The following is a 17,747-nucleotide window of genomic DNA, read 5'->3' on the forward strand; positions in this document are numbered from 1 at the left end:
TCTGGCTCCAGTTGATTGGAAGGAGATGTCCATATATTGCCTGTGTGTACTTGGTGTTGTGGGGGTTTTCTTCACTATTAGAAAAATTGTTTTTCCCTTTGTCATTGCTGATGGTCTTTGTGGAGTGGGAATCAGCTTCATGTTCCACCATTTCTGAATGGCTCAGATAAACCATCAATTAAAGCTTATGGGTCCACCCCTTCCTGTCAAGGCACACTCTACTAGGCTTGTGAGTGCTTCTTAGTCTTTTTGGCATTAGACAAGGGTATTTCAGCATTGCAAATTTTTCACCTTGTCTTCTGTTCACATACCCTGGAAGTTATAATAGGTGGATGTTCAGAACACATTTTTTTTTTTTTTTCAAAATTCAGAACACATTTTAATCTGACTTTTGACATAAAGTCCTTTAGGTGTCCTTCAATGGACAAAAAGAAAATGGAATTTTTATACTTACTGTAAAATCAATTTTTTGAAGCCCATTGAGGGACACCTCCCACTGTGTTTATTAGCATGCTATCAGAACAGCATTTTACAAAATTAAGGCATACTGGGAGTATAATGGGTTATACCGGGCTGACCCACAATTTTTTTTCAATTGCCAGTGTGCAGTCCTCCCGTAGGCAGCAGTACAACCCAAAAGTCTCTAAATTCCTGTGTCCCTCAAGGGACAAAAATCCTATTTATTTAGGATGTCACTTGTCATAGGGGAACTTAATAGTTATATACAAGGTGCACATACTGTATGTGTATACCTTTTTATACAAATACATACAATTTTTTTGGTACATCTTTCACAGGGTTGTCTAAATGTCAAAGTTTTTCCCATTTGTAAAGGACAAAACAAATACAATAAGGCACAATCTGTGCAGCTGTAATGTTTTTTAAACTCTCTAGAAGCAATAAATATTCTTTGAAATATGTTTTTTTTTATATCCAGGAAGATACTTCCTCTCTCAAATGGGAATAAGTATCATCCATTACATTGTAGACCTATAGATAGACCTATAGATAAACAGAAATGTAGTAGTGTCCATTATTCATATAACAGGAATATATCCTGGTAAGGTACTTATGTTCCGAATGAAAAACTGACATTTCAGAAAGGGGGCAGAGGAGAGGGCAGAAGGAGGGGCACCCATTCTCTCCTCCATCAAGATGACACACATGAGAGAATAAGACAGGACTCATTTAGACGTCTGGCTGGAATCAGACCGTCCTCTCAGGGTGAGCCTTTCTGTTCCTTCAATCCTGCCCTTCTCACTGCCAACGCCTGCCAGGGAATTAGCACAGATACCATGCCGGATTTTGCAGGAATCTGGAAAATGAAAAGCAGTGAGAATTTTGATGAACTTCTGAAAACCCTTGGTAAGACTGGCAGACCACTAATTGTGTAGGAAATCAGCATCTTAATCTTATGCTTATGGTTTTGCACTCTAGCATTATATTAGTTATCCTTGTCTATTACCTGTCTTTAATTTTTACACTGTACTTGGGAAATTAATTGCTAACTTTTCAGAGGATTCCAAAGTTACTGCCTTTATTTTGTTTTTTTATGAGATTGCACTATAGCTACTCAGAAATATCGGTTTGCACCTTTTGTTGATAGATAGATAGATAGATAGATAGATAGATAGATAGATAGATAGATAGATAGATAGATAGATAGATAGATAGATAGATAAACAGAAATGTAGTAGTGTCCATTATCCATATAACAGGAAATGTTTAAGGGATGGATAGAGGCTCTGTAATTTCAAGAATCAGTTTGTGAATGGGGAAAGATAACGTTACTTATAGAAATGTACTTTCCTCTAACAGGCTAACATCTACAGGTTGGGGGCCTGGCAGGTTTAGTATTTTTGCAAAAGTGTTTTATGGGTTGGTTATTTGCCAAAAGAAAAGTAAACTATGGGAATTATATGAAAAGGATATAGGTTATATGTATAAAAAGCAGAGACATATATATATTATTTAGCAATCACTCATTGCAATTGTATCTTTTTGGTGCATGTGTTTTAAATGACAGTAATTGATTCACATGCAGTAAATATTTAGTTAATGTCACATTTACTGCTTATAAATATATACGTGTTAAAGGGATGCAATGTATAGTAACTCTAAGGAATTCCTCTGCCAGGCAGCATATGCGTTAAAATGTTACATAAAGTTTAAAGGAAGAAGGTATTTGGTAAATGAACTGCTTTTGCTCAAACAAAAGTTCCTGTTTCTTATTCCCCTGTGCAGGTGTAAAAGTTTAGAATACAGGCGCATTTCTCCAGCAGAAAAAAAAAAAACTCTTTGGCTATTTCAGTAATGTGATGTGAAAATGAGAAGAAACTGTATAATTTCACATGTGTAATATAGCAATGTCAGAAAAAATGAAAAAGACTCAACCAATAATGCTTTGATTCCTAAAATAGCAAAATCAGTATATTTTATGATTTACCCAAGATCCAATAAATATTGGTGATATTATGCTGAGTCAGAATATTTTAAACTCAAAATATAGACTGAATCAAAGTAATGTGATTAGAACATACATAATTCTTCATAAACACATAATATTATTAATAAAAATAAATCAGTGAAAACACTGATTTGGCTGTCATTCTGAACCTTTTGTAAACCACTGTATGTATAAGCAGCAATTTAAACATATGACTTTGATTAACAAGGCATACCAATGCGTTAAGATTGTTTCTTGTGTTTTATTTATATGGCACATTTATTGGCTATTAGATATGTTCCTGCATTATTTAAATTTTCACTAAGATAAAAACAATGCTTAAGATCAGTTTAAAAAAAATTACATCTCAATGATTTTTTGACATCAGCTAATTTGAGCTCTATATAAGTCAACAAAAAAAACATCTCTACAAGCCTATTTTTGGACGCAGGTCTCCTGGTATTGTGTCTCCAATGCTTTAAAATATTTATCAATAGCAGAAGATTGCAGTTTCACCCTCTCATGTAAATGTTGGGTGGTTAAGAAAAGGTATTTGGAGAGTCTGATTGTTTCTTATGTTAAAGAAAATTAGACCACAGGACACGAATTGGTATAGGCAACTACTATAATTACTGGATTTTTGCTAAAAATGTTCTACATTAATTCAACCCACCACAATTAGAGTTTTTTTTTTTTCAGCTTTTGGAATTTATTATTTATTGAATATCATCTTTCTAATGAATTACTCTGAGGTGGTTAATGTCTAAAATATACATTTAAAATTGGGTGTGTCAAACACAGAAATAAGCTTAATTGTATCTAAACCCCAAACCCTAAATTTTATATAATGCATGCCAGTCTTTAGATGTGGTTGCATTTGTTTTCTTTTTTCAGGCTTTTTTTTATTTCACTTTGTAACCCTACAAGTAACACTTATTAGCTATACCAACTCTTATGTCTATACTCATTTCTTTATTATATCTATGGCGGCAGCCATTGTTGTCATACAAGCTGTACTTCAAACATGTCTACCTTTCTTAATCTCATTACCTGATGGATTGATAGGACTAGTAGTTCACAAAATAAAATCTGCTTTCTTTTAAGCTCACAGGAATTGACAAGAACATTGCATTTCTGGCAAGATCAGTAGACATTTTCTGTACTTGCTGAAAGTATTCCTAGCCTAAGAAATAAAGCAAATGCAACCACCACATCTAAGGATTGTCAAGCTGCAGTAGATTCAACTTTTAATTTTAGGTTCAGATATACATTAAAGGAAGCCTTAACATGAATCTTACAAGTAAAGTTCAATATTTTCTGATTCACTGACCCAGAACCAAAAATGCTGTAGTCAAGTGCATTATGATGCATATATTCTACAGAACATAATTACATCATGTATGGCTATTACATTGTGTACTACTGAAACTAATATCTGTAGAGCAATTAAGGAGGGTTTGGCAATAGTATGGGAGGATCCTAGAAGAGCCTTGAACTAAACCAAACATTTAGGCTACTTCTAAAATAGGTCATTAGTTGCATAGGACCATTTAAATCTCAAAATGGATGATAATTATTTATTGGGTCTATTCTCAATTAATTCAACAACACAGGTGTGAATGCTATGCTCAGGAAAGTGGCAGTGGCCGCAGCTTCTAAACCTCATGTTGAGATCCGTCAGAATGGAGACCAGTTTTATATTAAGACATCTACCACGGTTAGAACTACAGAGATTCAGTTCACAGTTGGAGAAGAGTTTGATGAGGAGACTGTGGATGGCAGAAAATGCAAGGTAGTTATTCTTTATATATTAATATACCATGACACTCTGATACCATTTTTGTGAGAGATGGCTTAGCTAAATGTGTTTAGGACACTTCAATGTATCCTAAAGTCTTACTGATCAAGAGAAAGGTATAGTGTTAATGACTTTGGTTACAACTAGAAAGTGTTGCAATTTCACAACTCCAGTCCTTAAGTACATCACTTATGTGATAACTTTGATCAGTAATAAATACTAGTAATTCTCACTGAGAGACCTAATTGAGGTACCAGGGGAATGACGTTGAAAAACAACTTTTTAAATTTACATTCTCCTAAGGTGAACTTGCAGCCAAAACATTTTTCTTTAAATATTGGATAGCATGGGGAAGGGGTAAAGCCTTTATCAGGATTATACAGTTTTCTATGTCTCACTGAGAAAGTGGCCCTTACTTCCTGTCCCAGAACACAAGGTGCAGGAAATCCCCCCACAGAGACAGCCAATACATCCTGATAGAGCGTTCAATTATTCCACAATGTATATTAGTCCCACACCACATATTATTGTACATATCCCCTATTTTGCCCCCAGTGACTACCTGTCACCAGAATAGAAAGAGGGAGACAATCTTCTCTAAGGGGACACAAACAATAACCAATAACAGAGCTTGTAACATTTACCTCCTCTGTTTAAACCAAAAAGAAAATGTTTTGGTTGAAGTTTACTTTATAGATTACAGTTTGTTGCATGTTGAAAGAGAAGCGTTCAATATTTGATCTGTTAAGAGGCTAATGAAGGGTGGAATTCCTCTTTGAAAAATTGAACTGGTACACACAATCCAGTAATGAATATCATATAATTGATTTGTGCTTAGGTGTTTATCTGTGTCTGAATCTGTATATGCTTATTAAAAAAAAAAAATGCTGTGCTCATAAGGAGTTAGGATAGTAGCAGGAAATGAAGCACAACACCTCTACTTGCTTATAATGTGGTTATGAGTAAGCGATCCTCTGCATCACGAAACGCGTTAACCTGTCGCTTGTCCCGATGATGCACTGTCTGTATTGATCCTTCATGAGGAATAAAGGATACTTCTAATATCATTTACTCCTGAGTGCGGTCCATTTTCCTTTTGGTTTATCACCTCTACTTGCTTATACACATACAATAATTTGGTGCTGCTTGTGCCTTATTGGGGAAGCGGATGAATGAGATCGCATTTATGGTTCCCTCTTATACAACAAAAAAAATAACAGTTACTGTTCACAAATAGATATTAAAAATCTATTATGGAAGAAGTTGCAGATATGGTAGAAAACACTGTGGCAGAAATGCCTCCTGAGATATAGTACATGCTCAGGAGGCATTTCTATATGTGTCTATATGGAATTAGCTTTCGTAAAGATGAGCCAATGTTTAGATATTTCTCTGTTTTGTAAAGCTCTGCCAAGCATTCATAAATGTGTCCTAATTCTCCATATCCTGTTGTGTGATTTGTTTATAATTTCATAAAATTGCCCTTCACCAAGACTAATAATTTGACACTTGGTACACTATTACAAAAGAAACCACTGAGACCCTTATTAAAACAAAATTATGAAAAATATTCAAAGATATTTATTTTATGAAACTTGTTATCATCCTGAATTATTAAAGTAGTACTTCTACAATGCCCTGTGTTCTTTTCAGATTCCCAACCAGATTCAATGGAATAAAAAAAGATTGTGGTAAATGCGGGGAAAAATATTTCTTTAGTAAATGACCCCCAGGAGCTTACTTATTAAGGGAAAGAAGGGAAAGTTGTATGTATAAACCAATAATCATATCAGTGGAGTTCAGCTTTAAGGTACAGGAAAAGACCAAAGACAGTGAAGTCTGTGCATAATGGTAATCCTTGGCTATATGAGACACACTTTCCACCAACCAGCACACAGTGTCCATACTCACCATATCATAAGACATCATACGGTGAGGTCTATATACGCCTATTTTCATACCCAAGGCTAAAGAAGGGCAGTCTTCCTTTATATGGCTCTGAATTGACTCCGCTCCTAAAAACATGGTATTACTCTGTACTTCACTTTACAGGAGGAAAGACTTCAGTGCAATATCGTAAAAAACCTTATTAAAATCAAAGCAACTGAATAAAATCAGCCAGAGCTAATACAACTTACAGTGGAAGTTGCCAGGTGTCTCCTCAGCAGCGTGTAACATTAGTCCGTAAGCTTTGCCCAATGCATTTCATCCAATGGTACGCCTTTATCCCGATGAACTCAATGCCTAAAATTCCTCCATTAGTCTATTAATCTAAAACATTACTATCAAAACTACCAGAGCAAACGTGACATGGGATTTTTGTATTCGTCATAAAATCCATTGAGGGACACAAGAAACCTTGCTCTACCTTTCTAGACCAGCCCAAGGTAACACCTTCTACATGCCTCAATTTCTGCCCCTTATTGAATTTTAAGAAAAGGATTTTACACTGAGTACAATATCCTATTTTCTTTATCATTCATTGTGGGACACAGGAAGACTTTCTCCTTTGGGACGCCCAAAAGCAGTCCGTCTGATAGGCAGGCAACAAAAAAACACTAAGAGGCCTAAGAAACAACCACAGGGAATTGGAGGTTGCCTGTAACTTTAACGGCTACCTTAAGGGTCTCATGCCCAAAGATGACATCAGCTGAGTTGCTTGATGACAAAAGGCTCAAGAAGCATTCACAGAGCTAGTAGAGTGCACAGGAAAGGGTGGGACCTGATCCCTAAAACTATACGTTCGGTCTGTCTGAACCACCTATAAATGGTGGAAAGAGAAGCAGGAGCATCCTTTCAGGGTCCATCCAGGACGACTCTCACAGCTTGAACCACATCCAATGGAGGAAAATTCCCTTTGGGTTAACTGAAGCAGGACAGAAGAATGATCTTGTTTAGGTTTAAGTGAAAGGCAGAAACTAACTTAAGAAAGAACGAAGCCTCAGGCCTCAAAGCCACCTTATCCCTATGGAAAACTAGATAAGGTGTCTTTTAAGATAGGCCACCAGTTCAGATACTCACCTTGTTAAAGGGGGATAGCTACAAGGATGATATCTTGTAGGTAGGGTTAGAGAGAAGAATGTCTGTCAGGTTCTGAAGTGCAGACAGAACCAGATTAAAATCCTACGGTGTAACAGGGGAACAAACAAGGGGAACTACATGAGGGACTTCCTGTGCTAACTATCCTAATTAAAGAGTGAGAGGCCAATAGTCTCAGAAAAAAAATATAAAACAACAGAGACTGTGACGAAGAATGGTAAATCAGTTCTTGAAATCCTGATGATCTGAGCAATAGAGTGTTCACCAGAGGTTTTACCAGGTCAGTGTGCCAAATCTGAGAATCACCAGGATGCCCTCTATTTCAATCCTGTAACACAAACAAGGTAGGAGTTTTAAGGGAGGAAAGGCATAGATTAGGGTGTACTGATGCCACGGAATCCCCAGGGGATCCACTGCTAGTGATAGAGGTAGAGGATTCCTGTACCTAGAGATAAACCCGTCCAATATGTCAATTAAACTGGAAGCCAAGAGGTCCGCATTGTCTGGCTGAATACAGATCAGATGATCTTTCAGGATCAATGTCAGGACAATGAAAGCCATGTTGTCCAAAAGAGCATGTGCTGACTATTCTCCCAACAGAAGTATATCTACAGTAAAAACCTTAAAATGGGTATGCCTCGAGATTGCAGCTGAGCTAATACTAAGACCAGTACTTTGGGGAACAGGTCAAGGTGCAGACAAAAGACTGAAGGGCAGGGCTACTGATTGGTATTGTAGAGGCCCCAAACAAAGCATAGGAAACACATAGGTGCTGTAAAGATCAGGACATAGAGGTATGCATTCTAGATGTCCACTTAAGCTAGAGGGTGTCCATGGTGAAAAAAGGTGTAAACAGACTTAGTGGATTCCATACAGAATTTCTGAGCGTGAATAAAGACATTTAGTGCTTTTAGATCAAAGATGAGGTGAGTGCCCCTTTTGGATTTGGGAACAGTGAACAGGTTGGAGTAAATCCCCTGAAACTGTTCTGCCACAGGAACTAGAGCAACAACACCTTAATCTAGAAGACCTGGGAGGGCTCAATGGAGATCTGTTAATCTGTGCAGTGACAAAGGTTGGAAGTGAGAATTTCACCTTCCACACCCAGGCATCAGCGATGCAAGCACACCAAGTGTCTTAAAATGTTAACAAACGTCCCTCCACTCTGGAAAGTGGGGGTACACCTTTATGCTGAGGAAGGTTTGTCAAGCAATGGGATTCAAGCTTGAGGGGTTTAGACATGAATGGTGCAGGAGTATAGAAGCGAAGGGGATGTTTCTTAGCCAATTGAAAAGGAAAAATAAGTGTGTTCCTTAGGCTTCTTATGGAGGAAGAAGGGTTATTTTGGCACCCATAGCATCCTTGAAGATCAAAAGTGGATATGAAGAGAAATTGCCCCTTGAAGGCAATGCTGATCAAACAGTTCTTAGACGCGGGTTCCACGCTACAGCAATGTGTATAGACAGGACACCAGGAGATTCATGCAGGAGATGAAACAGGAAGCCTCTAGCAGTCCCTCAAACCAATATTTATATATATTGTGTGTGTATATATATATATATATATATATATATATATTTGTACACAAAGTTTTATAAACAAATATTAAAAACACATATGAAACCATATCCTATATTATAACAAAAAGGATTAACATACTGCTACTGTGAAAAGGTTTTAGATAAATAAAAAACCTATACAGTAAAAAAAAATGCTGTAAATTAAGAATGTTTTTGGAAATAGAAGTGTTAATAGTTCATTTTTAGTTTTATTTTTATCAATTAACAAAATGGAGAGTAAATGAACAGGAGATAAATCCAAGCCAAATCAATATTTGGTGTTACCACTCTTTGCCTTCAAAACACAATCAATTCTTCTAGGTACACTTTCACACAGTTTTTGAAGGAACCCAGCAGGTAGGTTGTTCCAAACATCTTGGAGAACTAACCACAGATCTTCTGTGGATATAGGATGCTTCAAATCCTTCTCTCTTATTATGTAATCCCAGACAGACTCGATAATGCTGAGATTAGGACTCTGTGGGAACCAAACCATCGTTTCCAGAATTCTTTGTTCTTCTTAATGCTGAAGATAGTTCCTAATGACATTGGCTTCATGTTTGGGGTAATTTTCCTGCTGCAAAATACATTTGGGGCCAATCACACTCCTCTCTGATGGTATAGCAGGATGGATAAGTATCTGTTTGTATTTCTCAGCATTAAGGACACCATTGATCCTGACCAAACTTCCAACTCCATTTGCAGAAATGCAGGCCCAAACTTGCAAGGAACCTCCACCACGCTTTACTGTTGCCTGCAGACACTCATTATTGTACTGCTCTCCAGCCCTTCCATGAACAAACTGCCTCCAGCTACAGCCAAATATTTCAAATTTTGACTTATCAGTCCAAAGCACCTGCTGCCATTTTTCTGCACCCCAGTTCCAATGTTTTTGTACATAGTTCAGTTGCTTAGCCCTGTTTCCATGTCAGAGGTTTTGGCTTTTTGGCCACAATTCTTCCATGAAGCACTTCTGGCCAGACTTCCCTGGACATTCAACTGGTATACCTGGGTCCTACTGGTTTCCACCAGTTTTGTGCTGATGGCTCCACTGGACATCTTCAGAAGTCGAAGGAAAGTCTACAGTCCTCAACATTTCTGATTACTTTGTGCTTCTTCAAAAGAGCTTGAACAGCACATCTTGAAACCTCAAATTGCTTTAAAATATTTCCCTGGAAGGGACCTTGCTGATGCGGTATTACTATCTTGTTGCTGTGCTCACTTTTGCCATGGTGTATGACCTGTGACATGAAACTGTCTTCCACAACCTCATCTTAGTAGCAGAGTTTGACTATTCCTCACTCAGCTTTAGGCCGTTTTTGTTTCAGGTAATGACTGTGTCTCAACCTATATATACTGTAAAATTGATTATCATTAGCCCCAGCTTGGTATAATTGGTTAATCATACACTCTAATCCTACAAAATCCCGAATTTGTTCAAGCGTACAAATTGTGCAAGTGTAAGAATTAATACTGGTTTGATGCCAACAGTAGTCACACCAAATATTGATTTGATTTTTCTTCTGTTTGCTCACTTTTCAATTTGCAAATTGATAAAAATAAACAATTAAAATATTTATTTTTGAAAACATTCTTACTTTACAGCATTTCTTCACATCTGCCTAAAACCTTTGCACACTATATGGTAGAGGACATCATGTGACATCTCAGCTGAACATGATTCGAATAATCAAATCTTCATCATGAAAAAATGTTAATGAAATCTGAAAAAAATATAACACATAATTATAAAGTACAGTATATAGCTACCTCTCAAAGTACAATGAATGATGATAGTACATATCCTATATCTATGTGGTACATTCTTTTAGATTTCATCCACATTTGCTCCTAATAAAGATCTGATTTTTTGAAACACATTGTGCTGAGATGTGGCATGATGTCCTCTTCCATATAGTTATGCAAAATATATATGTTAACCCTTTGGTACAATATTGGATATTGTTTCATATGTGTTTTTAATACTGTATATGAATAAAAAAACTTTGTATATTTTTATAAATTATTTTTTTTCTCTGTATAGTGCCATAAGGTATATGTCCTTTAAAGTCCTTTGCTACAAAAATTGTTAATCTTTAGTATGCTCTTTTAAGGAACTTTGAATAGTTAGTCAAAGTTTGGCAAAGTAAAGTCACAGCCAAGATGGAGTAAACTGTATGACCTGCAAGCGAAAACAGAACTCTAGAGAGGGCTTCCTACTGTTAATTGCCTAGGTTCTTAAAGACAAGTATGGTAGTCGCTTTGTTAGGGTGGACACTGCCGGATCCACAGTGGGGGCAGACCACTTTTTAACAGAGCCCTCTTCAAACAAGTCCAAGGCTAACAAGCACTTGGGGGAGGGGGAGCAAAACACTTTGTCAGGGTGTTTCCAATCTTCATAGAGGAAATCTTGTAACTGTGGACGCACTGTGAATGTCTTTGCAGTATTAGAGCTGTAACTGAACCAAGACTGGGAACAGTACTGACAAAGGAAACAAGCTGATCCTCTAGTTTCAGAGTAGTGCAATTGGGTCGGTCCATTAAAGAATACCATATGTGGTATTTCTATTATGGTCTAATATTTTTTTTTTTTTATTTCAAATAGTTTTTTATTTTTCCTTGTACATTTTCATGTACAAATTAGTTGAATTTGTAATATTGATTTTGTTTTATATGTAAAAGTTCATTCACAAAAACAACTGCATGTGTTTTCTTTCCTTATTAACTGCTAACTTCTGACTAGCGATAAATGTGAGGTTCTGTGGAGGGTCTATAGACGAGAGCAGAAAATGGAGTTAATAAGGGTGCAGGTAAAATAATGTTTTAGGGTTTAAAAAAAAATACTGATTCATAAAAAATAAAGGCTTGCAACGAATAAATAAGTATTTCATGGATAGGATGAATAATGATTGCACACATATGCAATATTTTTGTATGTGAAATAAAAACTTTGGAGAGGAAATAACTTTTATGAATGCAATGAAAAAAAAAAGAAAAAAAAAAAAAAAACAAGCAAAGATAAAGTAGTTCAAACTTCTTAGTGAAGTAATCATACTGTATTGTTATTTGAATTGGGAATCTCTAATAATGTATAAAGGATGATATGGTGACCTTTTTAATACGTAAAAAGCAAAACTGGTCAAATTGTTTGTGATTCAGAAATACTGTCCAAGTCCAGATTGGCATATAAATTTGCAAGCTTAAGTTAACCCTTTGTGTTTTATTTTTCTCCTATAAACATACAAGTATTATAGGCCTGTTTAGTTGATTGAACATCGTGTCAGGAACTCTGGATTCGGTCAGTAAACTGGTATTGCATCAGCTCCAAAGTACTAAAGGAAAACATGAAACTCAGTCATATTTATGCTAATTTAATAGTTATATATCTATGGCTCAATTTTTTATACATTTATAGGCCTGTAGTATGAAATTAAGAAGATTAGAGACAATTTCCAAATGACAGCCCTTCATTACAGGATCTACTGCTAATTGCTTAAAAAACAAAATGATCAATATAAAATAACATAGCACGTAACCAAGAATGCAGTGCAGTACCCAGAGCTATTTAAATGTGTAACCTACCATAAAGACAGAAACCTCATTTTAATTATAAAGATAAGCCACATAAAAATAACCATAAAATAATATATTCCCCACTTAAGTGCTGAAAGTGTAAGTGCTTTAATTTAACACAATGACGGCAGAGTGAGTGAAATAGCTGGACACGTTACAGCTGTCAGTGGAAGTACATTAGTGTAACAGATGATACGCATAATGGGCTACAATGCGCTATATATTTCTTTGGCTGTCACACTGAACGTGAATTGGCTACATGATTATATCCCAGACGTTACACAGACCACACGATGTACAGTTTATTAATCCTGACATGGCACAGCATGAAGCCATGATTTATATGGCCGCCTCACATCTGCCCTTTTATAGAGATCACACTAGAAAAATGGGGTGGGTTTACTAGCATATTCATCCTGCAAGAAGATTGGAACAATAAAAAATACAGCAGAACAAATTACTGAAGGACAGAATGTAAATAATTATTTAAAATTTCTATTTAGCTGTACCATGATGTAGCAACTTAATAATGTATAGTTTCATAGTTTTACACTTCACTTTTGCTTCTAAATGTAATTTCCCAGTAAACCCTGCACACCACCCCCCTTTCCCTTGTAATTGGAATCCAAAGCTCTCAATTTTGTTGGCAATTTAAACCATACAACTGTCCTATGATTTTCACAAAATGCATTATGTGATGATCTCTTTGAATATGGTCAATACTGATTTACATTATTCCAAACCAGTGGTCTCCAAACTGTGACCCTTTGCCTGCCTTTGTCTGGCCCTTAGGGTACTATTCCACCAACTGAGACCAATGATGGGCCACCATTCCCACTACTGACATCATCAATGGGGCACTATTCTTCCCATTGATACCAACAGTGGAGCACTATTTCTCCCACTAAAACCAATGATAGAGCACTTTTTTTAGGGCATTTTTTACTCCCACTGGTCACAGTATGGCCCCTTAAAGCCTGAAGGACAGTAAACTGGCTCTTTGCTTAGAAAAGTTGGAGACCCTTTTTTCAAATTGTTCTTGTTCGCAAAGTAGCTGCACCCCAATAGTTGTATCCCTTTCCCCTTAGAAAGATTTCAGAGCATAACTATTTTAGCCAAGTCACAGCACATTCCCAAATTCCTTTTTTTTTCTCAACAAAGACTGCAGAATCTGTTGTAAAAAAATACAGCATTTGATTAATAGACCCAGCAGGACTTTTTATTTTCCATGTGTGATATTGCACCATAGCTTCCTAAGAGACATTATTCATGTCAGTTCCTCTGTTCATTTAGCTTAGTAGGCTCTGGTTGCCATAATGCATACTGCTAGGCACATACCGAATTTAGAGTTGTAATGCAGTAAATTCTATTATGTTGAGTTATGACTTTTTGTCACTGTGAGTTATGCATTGACATACATCTGAACATTTATGAACATGTTTAAACTGTTCATGCTGATAGAAGGCAGAGGCGTTAGTTTATATACTGTATGTGTCCTAAAATTTGCCAGCAAGTGCCTTTTCATCATGCCCCTGTAGGTGTGGTGCCAGGAAAGAACTACTGGAAGTGAAGAAAGCTATTAAGTGGTCAGGAAACCACTGTGCACTATCTCTCTGAGATTATTTCCACAGAATGGCACCGTTCAATGCCTAGGAAGTGCTGTATACTGCTTAAATTTGCAGCACAGTAGCTTTGATGAAAATACAGGAGTATGCAGCTCACAGCTATGAAAGTCATGCCTGAGGTAGATGCAAATCATCAATCATAGCACATATATTAGCAAGCAGTGAAAGCTGTGAAATAAGTACACTTACAGTTATTGCCAAAATATTGGCACCCCTGCATATCTGTCAGATAATGCACCACTTCACCCAGAAAAATGTTGCAATTGCAAATGTTTAGGCATTCTCATGTTTATTTATTTTGCTTGTATTGGTATGACACAAAAAAGTGGAGAAACAAAAAGCCAAATCTGACACATTCCACTCAAAACTCCAAAAATAGACTGGAAAAAAATGATTGGCACCTTATCTAAATTGTAGGAAATAATTGTATTCCAAGGTTGTGATGCTCCTGTAATTTGTAGTTAAACTCACCCGGTGCTGACAATATAGATATCACACTGGCAACCAGTTAAAATGAAAAATTTACTCAACCTTTACACCTTTCTGTTGTGGGTTTCTCTGTGCCACATGGAGCACGGAGAAGAGAAAGAGCAGCAAATAATTGTCTGAGGATTTGAGAACAAAAATTGTGGAAAAGCATGGACAATCTCTAGGTTACAAGTCCATCTCCAGATATTTTAATGTTCCTCTGTGTCCAACATTGTCAAGAAGTTTACAGTCCATTGCACTGTAGCTAATCTTCCTGAATGTGGCGAAAGAGAAAAATTGATCAAAGAGTTTGCCAAAACTTACCTGACGAAGCCAAAATCTTTTTAGGAGAATGTACTGTGAACGGACGAAAACAAAATTATAGCTTTTTGGTAAAGACCATTATTGTACTGTTTTCAAAAAAGAAATGAGGCCTTTAAAGAAAAGAATACAGTCCCTACAGTCAAAAATGGTGCAGGTTCACTGATGTTTTGGGGATGCTGCTTCAGGTACTGGATGTCTTGACCGTGTGCATGGCATTATGAAATCTGAAGACTACCAAAGAATTCTGGGGTGCAATGTAGGGCCCAGTGTCAGAAAGTTGAGTCTCTGTCAGAGGACATGGGTCCTACAGAAGGACAATGACCCAAAGCACACATCAAAAAGTACCCAGAAATGGTTTAAGACAAAGTGCTGGAGAGTACTGAACTGGTCAGCAATGGGTCCAGATCTTAATACCATAGATCACCTGTGGAGAGATCTCAAAATAGCAGTTGGGAGAAGAAATCCTTCCAATCTGAGAGACCAGGAGCAGTTGGTGAGAGAAGAGTTGTCCAAAATTCCAGAGGTGTAAGAAAGGCATTGATGGTTACAGGAAGCCATTGGTTTCAGTTATTTTTCCAAGGTGTGTGCTACCAAATATTAAATTGAGGGTGCCAGTAATTTTGTCCAGTCCATTTTTGGAGTTTTGCGTGGAATTTGTGAGATTTGGCTTTTTGTTTTTCCACTTTTTTATGTCATACCAATACAAACAAAAGAAATAAACATGTGAATGCCTAAACATTTGTAATTGCAAAAATGTTCTGGGCGAAGTGGTGCAATATCTGACAGGAATGCAGGGGTGCCATTATTTTTGGCCATGACTGTATGTCAGTCTGAGATAGGGCTGAAAAAAAGTATCCACTACCAAAAAGAGGTACTGATTAGGATAAGGCTGTTGGGGCTGTCAATTCCTTAATTAAAGAGGCTCTTCTGAAGCCGTGTATATTTTCAGCAATTTAATGAGAACTTAATGATACTACTACACAAGTCATGTTCTAATGTACTCTTAATAAAACTGCCATGTTTCATCTAGTACCAGGGTATAGAGATCTGAAATAAAGCTAAAACACTTGCAATGTACTTATATGAAGTGAATGGGGATTTTTTACCTCAACAAATGTAAACTTCCACTTTATCTTTCAATGGAAAATTTTAAATAACAGTTATTCTATCAAATCAGGCCTGCATGGCATCTAGCCTGCAGGAAGGACCCTTTCCAGGACCCCAAGCAAAACTCAGTCAGTAAGCCACCTGGCCTATCTATAAAGCACAAACAAAGCATACTACTTGAGAATGCCCAGGCTGTTCTTGGCAGTAATGATGAGTGATTTCAGAAGACCGTGGGACTGACAAGTGGCAATGCACATTCATACTGGCTCACCCAGTTACTGCCTATTTATTATGTTTGCATCAGTTGCCTTCTTTCCACATTTCTTATTCTTCCTGGGTATGGCCTTGGATACAGCGAGTAAAAAAAGCTGACAACTTATAATGGTAGCAAGATTTTATACAACTTTCTTCAACTGCTTACTCTGACACAGTAGGCCAATTAGTATTATAAATCTGAAGCCTGAATGACTGACATCGAGAAACTAAATTCTGGAGAGCTACACATTTGAAATTCAGTGAGACCAAAGGGTATTATAGGTACAGTGGATCTCTCATTTTCATTTATAACACAAAAGGCACTGTTTTTGATTAGGATGCATGCTTTCCATTGTATAGACTGCTTAGTAGATACTCCTGGAGATGAGGTTTCATGTGCCTTTTTTGTTATGTTTTGCACTTTTTTTTCTGTATCCCTTTGTATTAGTTGTCTCCTTTGTATCCATTGCTTTTAGAGTTTTCCTGTCTGGGAGAAGGAAAATAAGATCTACTGTAAGCAGACTCTAGTGGATGGGACAGGGCCCAAGACTTACTGGACTCGGGAACTTTCAGGAGATGAACTAATTCTGGTAAGAAAATGTACATTGATTTGTAAATCCACATTGGTTTATGTAATGAAATGAACAGTTTTAGAAGGCTGAAATGAAAATATTTGAACACTTGGCCACCAGTGAAGCTGATCTAAAAACCATCTTCCAACCTGGTTTTCATTTCCACCTTTAAAGTAAACCTGTCATAGGATAAATACAGGGGTTGCATCTGACTACTTCCTTTAAAATTTTCAATTGTCTGAGTGTTATGTTGGTTCATTGCCTTAGTTACTAAGTCAGTGAACCCAGCACAATGACTTGGGTATACAGTAGAGCCAGAGCTACAGTAAGTCCTTAGCTGTATGATTGCTCCTGTCTCTTCTTCCTGGAGGCTGCCATTTAGCTGAATCCCAGAGCCCTTGAGCAGCAGTAAATCTTTAGGCTGTTAGCAGATTGGCCTCTTTAGGCACAGCTTTTAAAAGTATAGAGCAAATATGCATGTGCAGAGCAGGGTGAGACAGTGTATTAATGGCTTTCAAACAGTATAGGCACTTATTTTTAATTTTTTTTATAGCTATACCTTCAAAAGGGGCCAGCCTAAAGTGATCTATTAGGACTTCATTTTATTACTAAAGTTCCACCTTCAGTTCTTCTAACTATAAGCAGTGCTTGTTATTGTACACATAGGAATATATTGCTGCAAAGACCTGAATCCTAACTCTTAATTTCACTAAGTAAAAGAAAGAGGTGTCTAGCATGCTGCTTTTGTGCATCAGCAAAGTCACAAGGTGCAGTGGAAGGCTTGTGGACCAAGGGGGGATAAACTTGGTATATCTAATATACAGTATCTCACAAAAGTGAGTACACCCCTCACATTTTTGTAAATATTTTATTATATCTTTTCATGTGACAACACTGAAGAACTGACACTTTACTACAATGTAAAGTAGTGAGCGTACAGCTTGTATAACTGTAAATTTACTGTTCCCTCAAAATAACTCA

At 36.9% G+C, this 17,747-nt stretch overlaps 1 protein-coding gene across 1 annotated transcript in view; it reads left to right on the top strand.

Moving 5' to 3' along the window:
* Positions 1-1,154: 1,154 nt before the first annotated feature.
* The window catches only part of CRABP1 (cellular retinoic acid binding protein 1), a 36,233-nt gene continuing 19,640 nt past the window's right edge, over positions 1,155-17,747 (top strand). The window contains exons 1-3 of the mRNA XM_082252669.1: positions 1,155-1,365; positions 4,060-4,238; positions 16,671-16,784. Of these exons, the coding sequence (XP_082108795.1) occupies positions 1,296-1,365; positions 4,060-4,238; positions 16,671-16,784 (363 nt within the window). The 5' untranslated portion in view covers positions 1,155-1,295. The remainder of the gene's footprint in view (positions 1,366-4,059; positions 4,239-16,670; positions 16,785-17,747) is intronic.

This window comes from Pelophylax lessonae, assembly GCF_965119305.1.
Source record: "Pelophylax lessonae genome assembly, chromosome: 4".
Taxonomy (NCBI): Eukaryota; Metazoa; Chordata; class Amphibia; order Anura; family Ranidae; genus Pelophylax; species Pelophylax lessonae.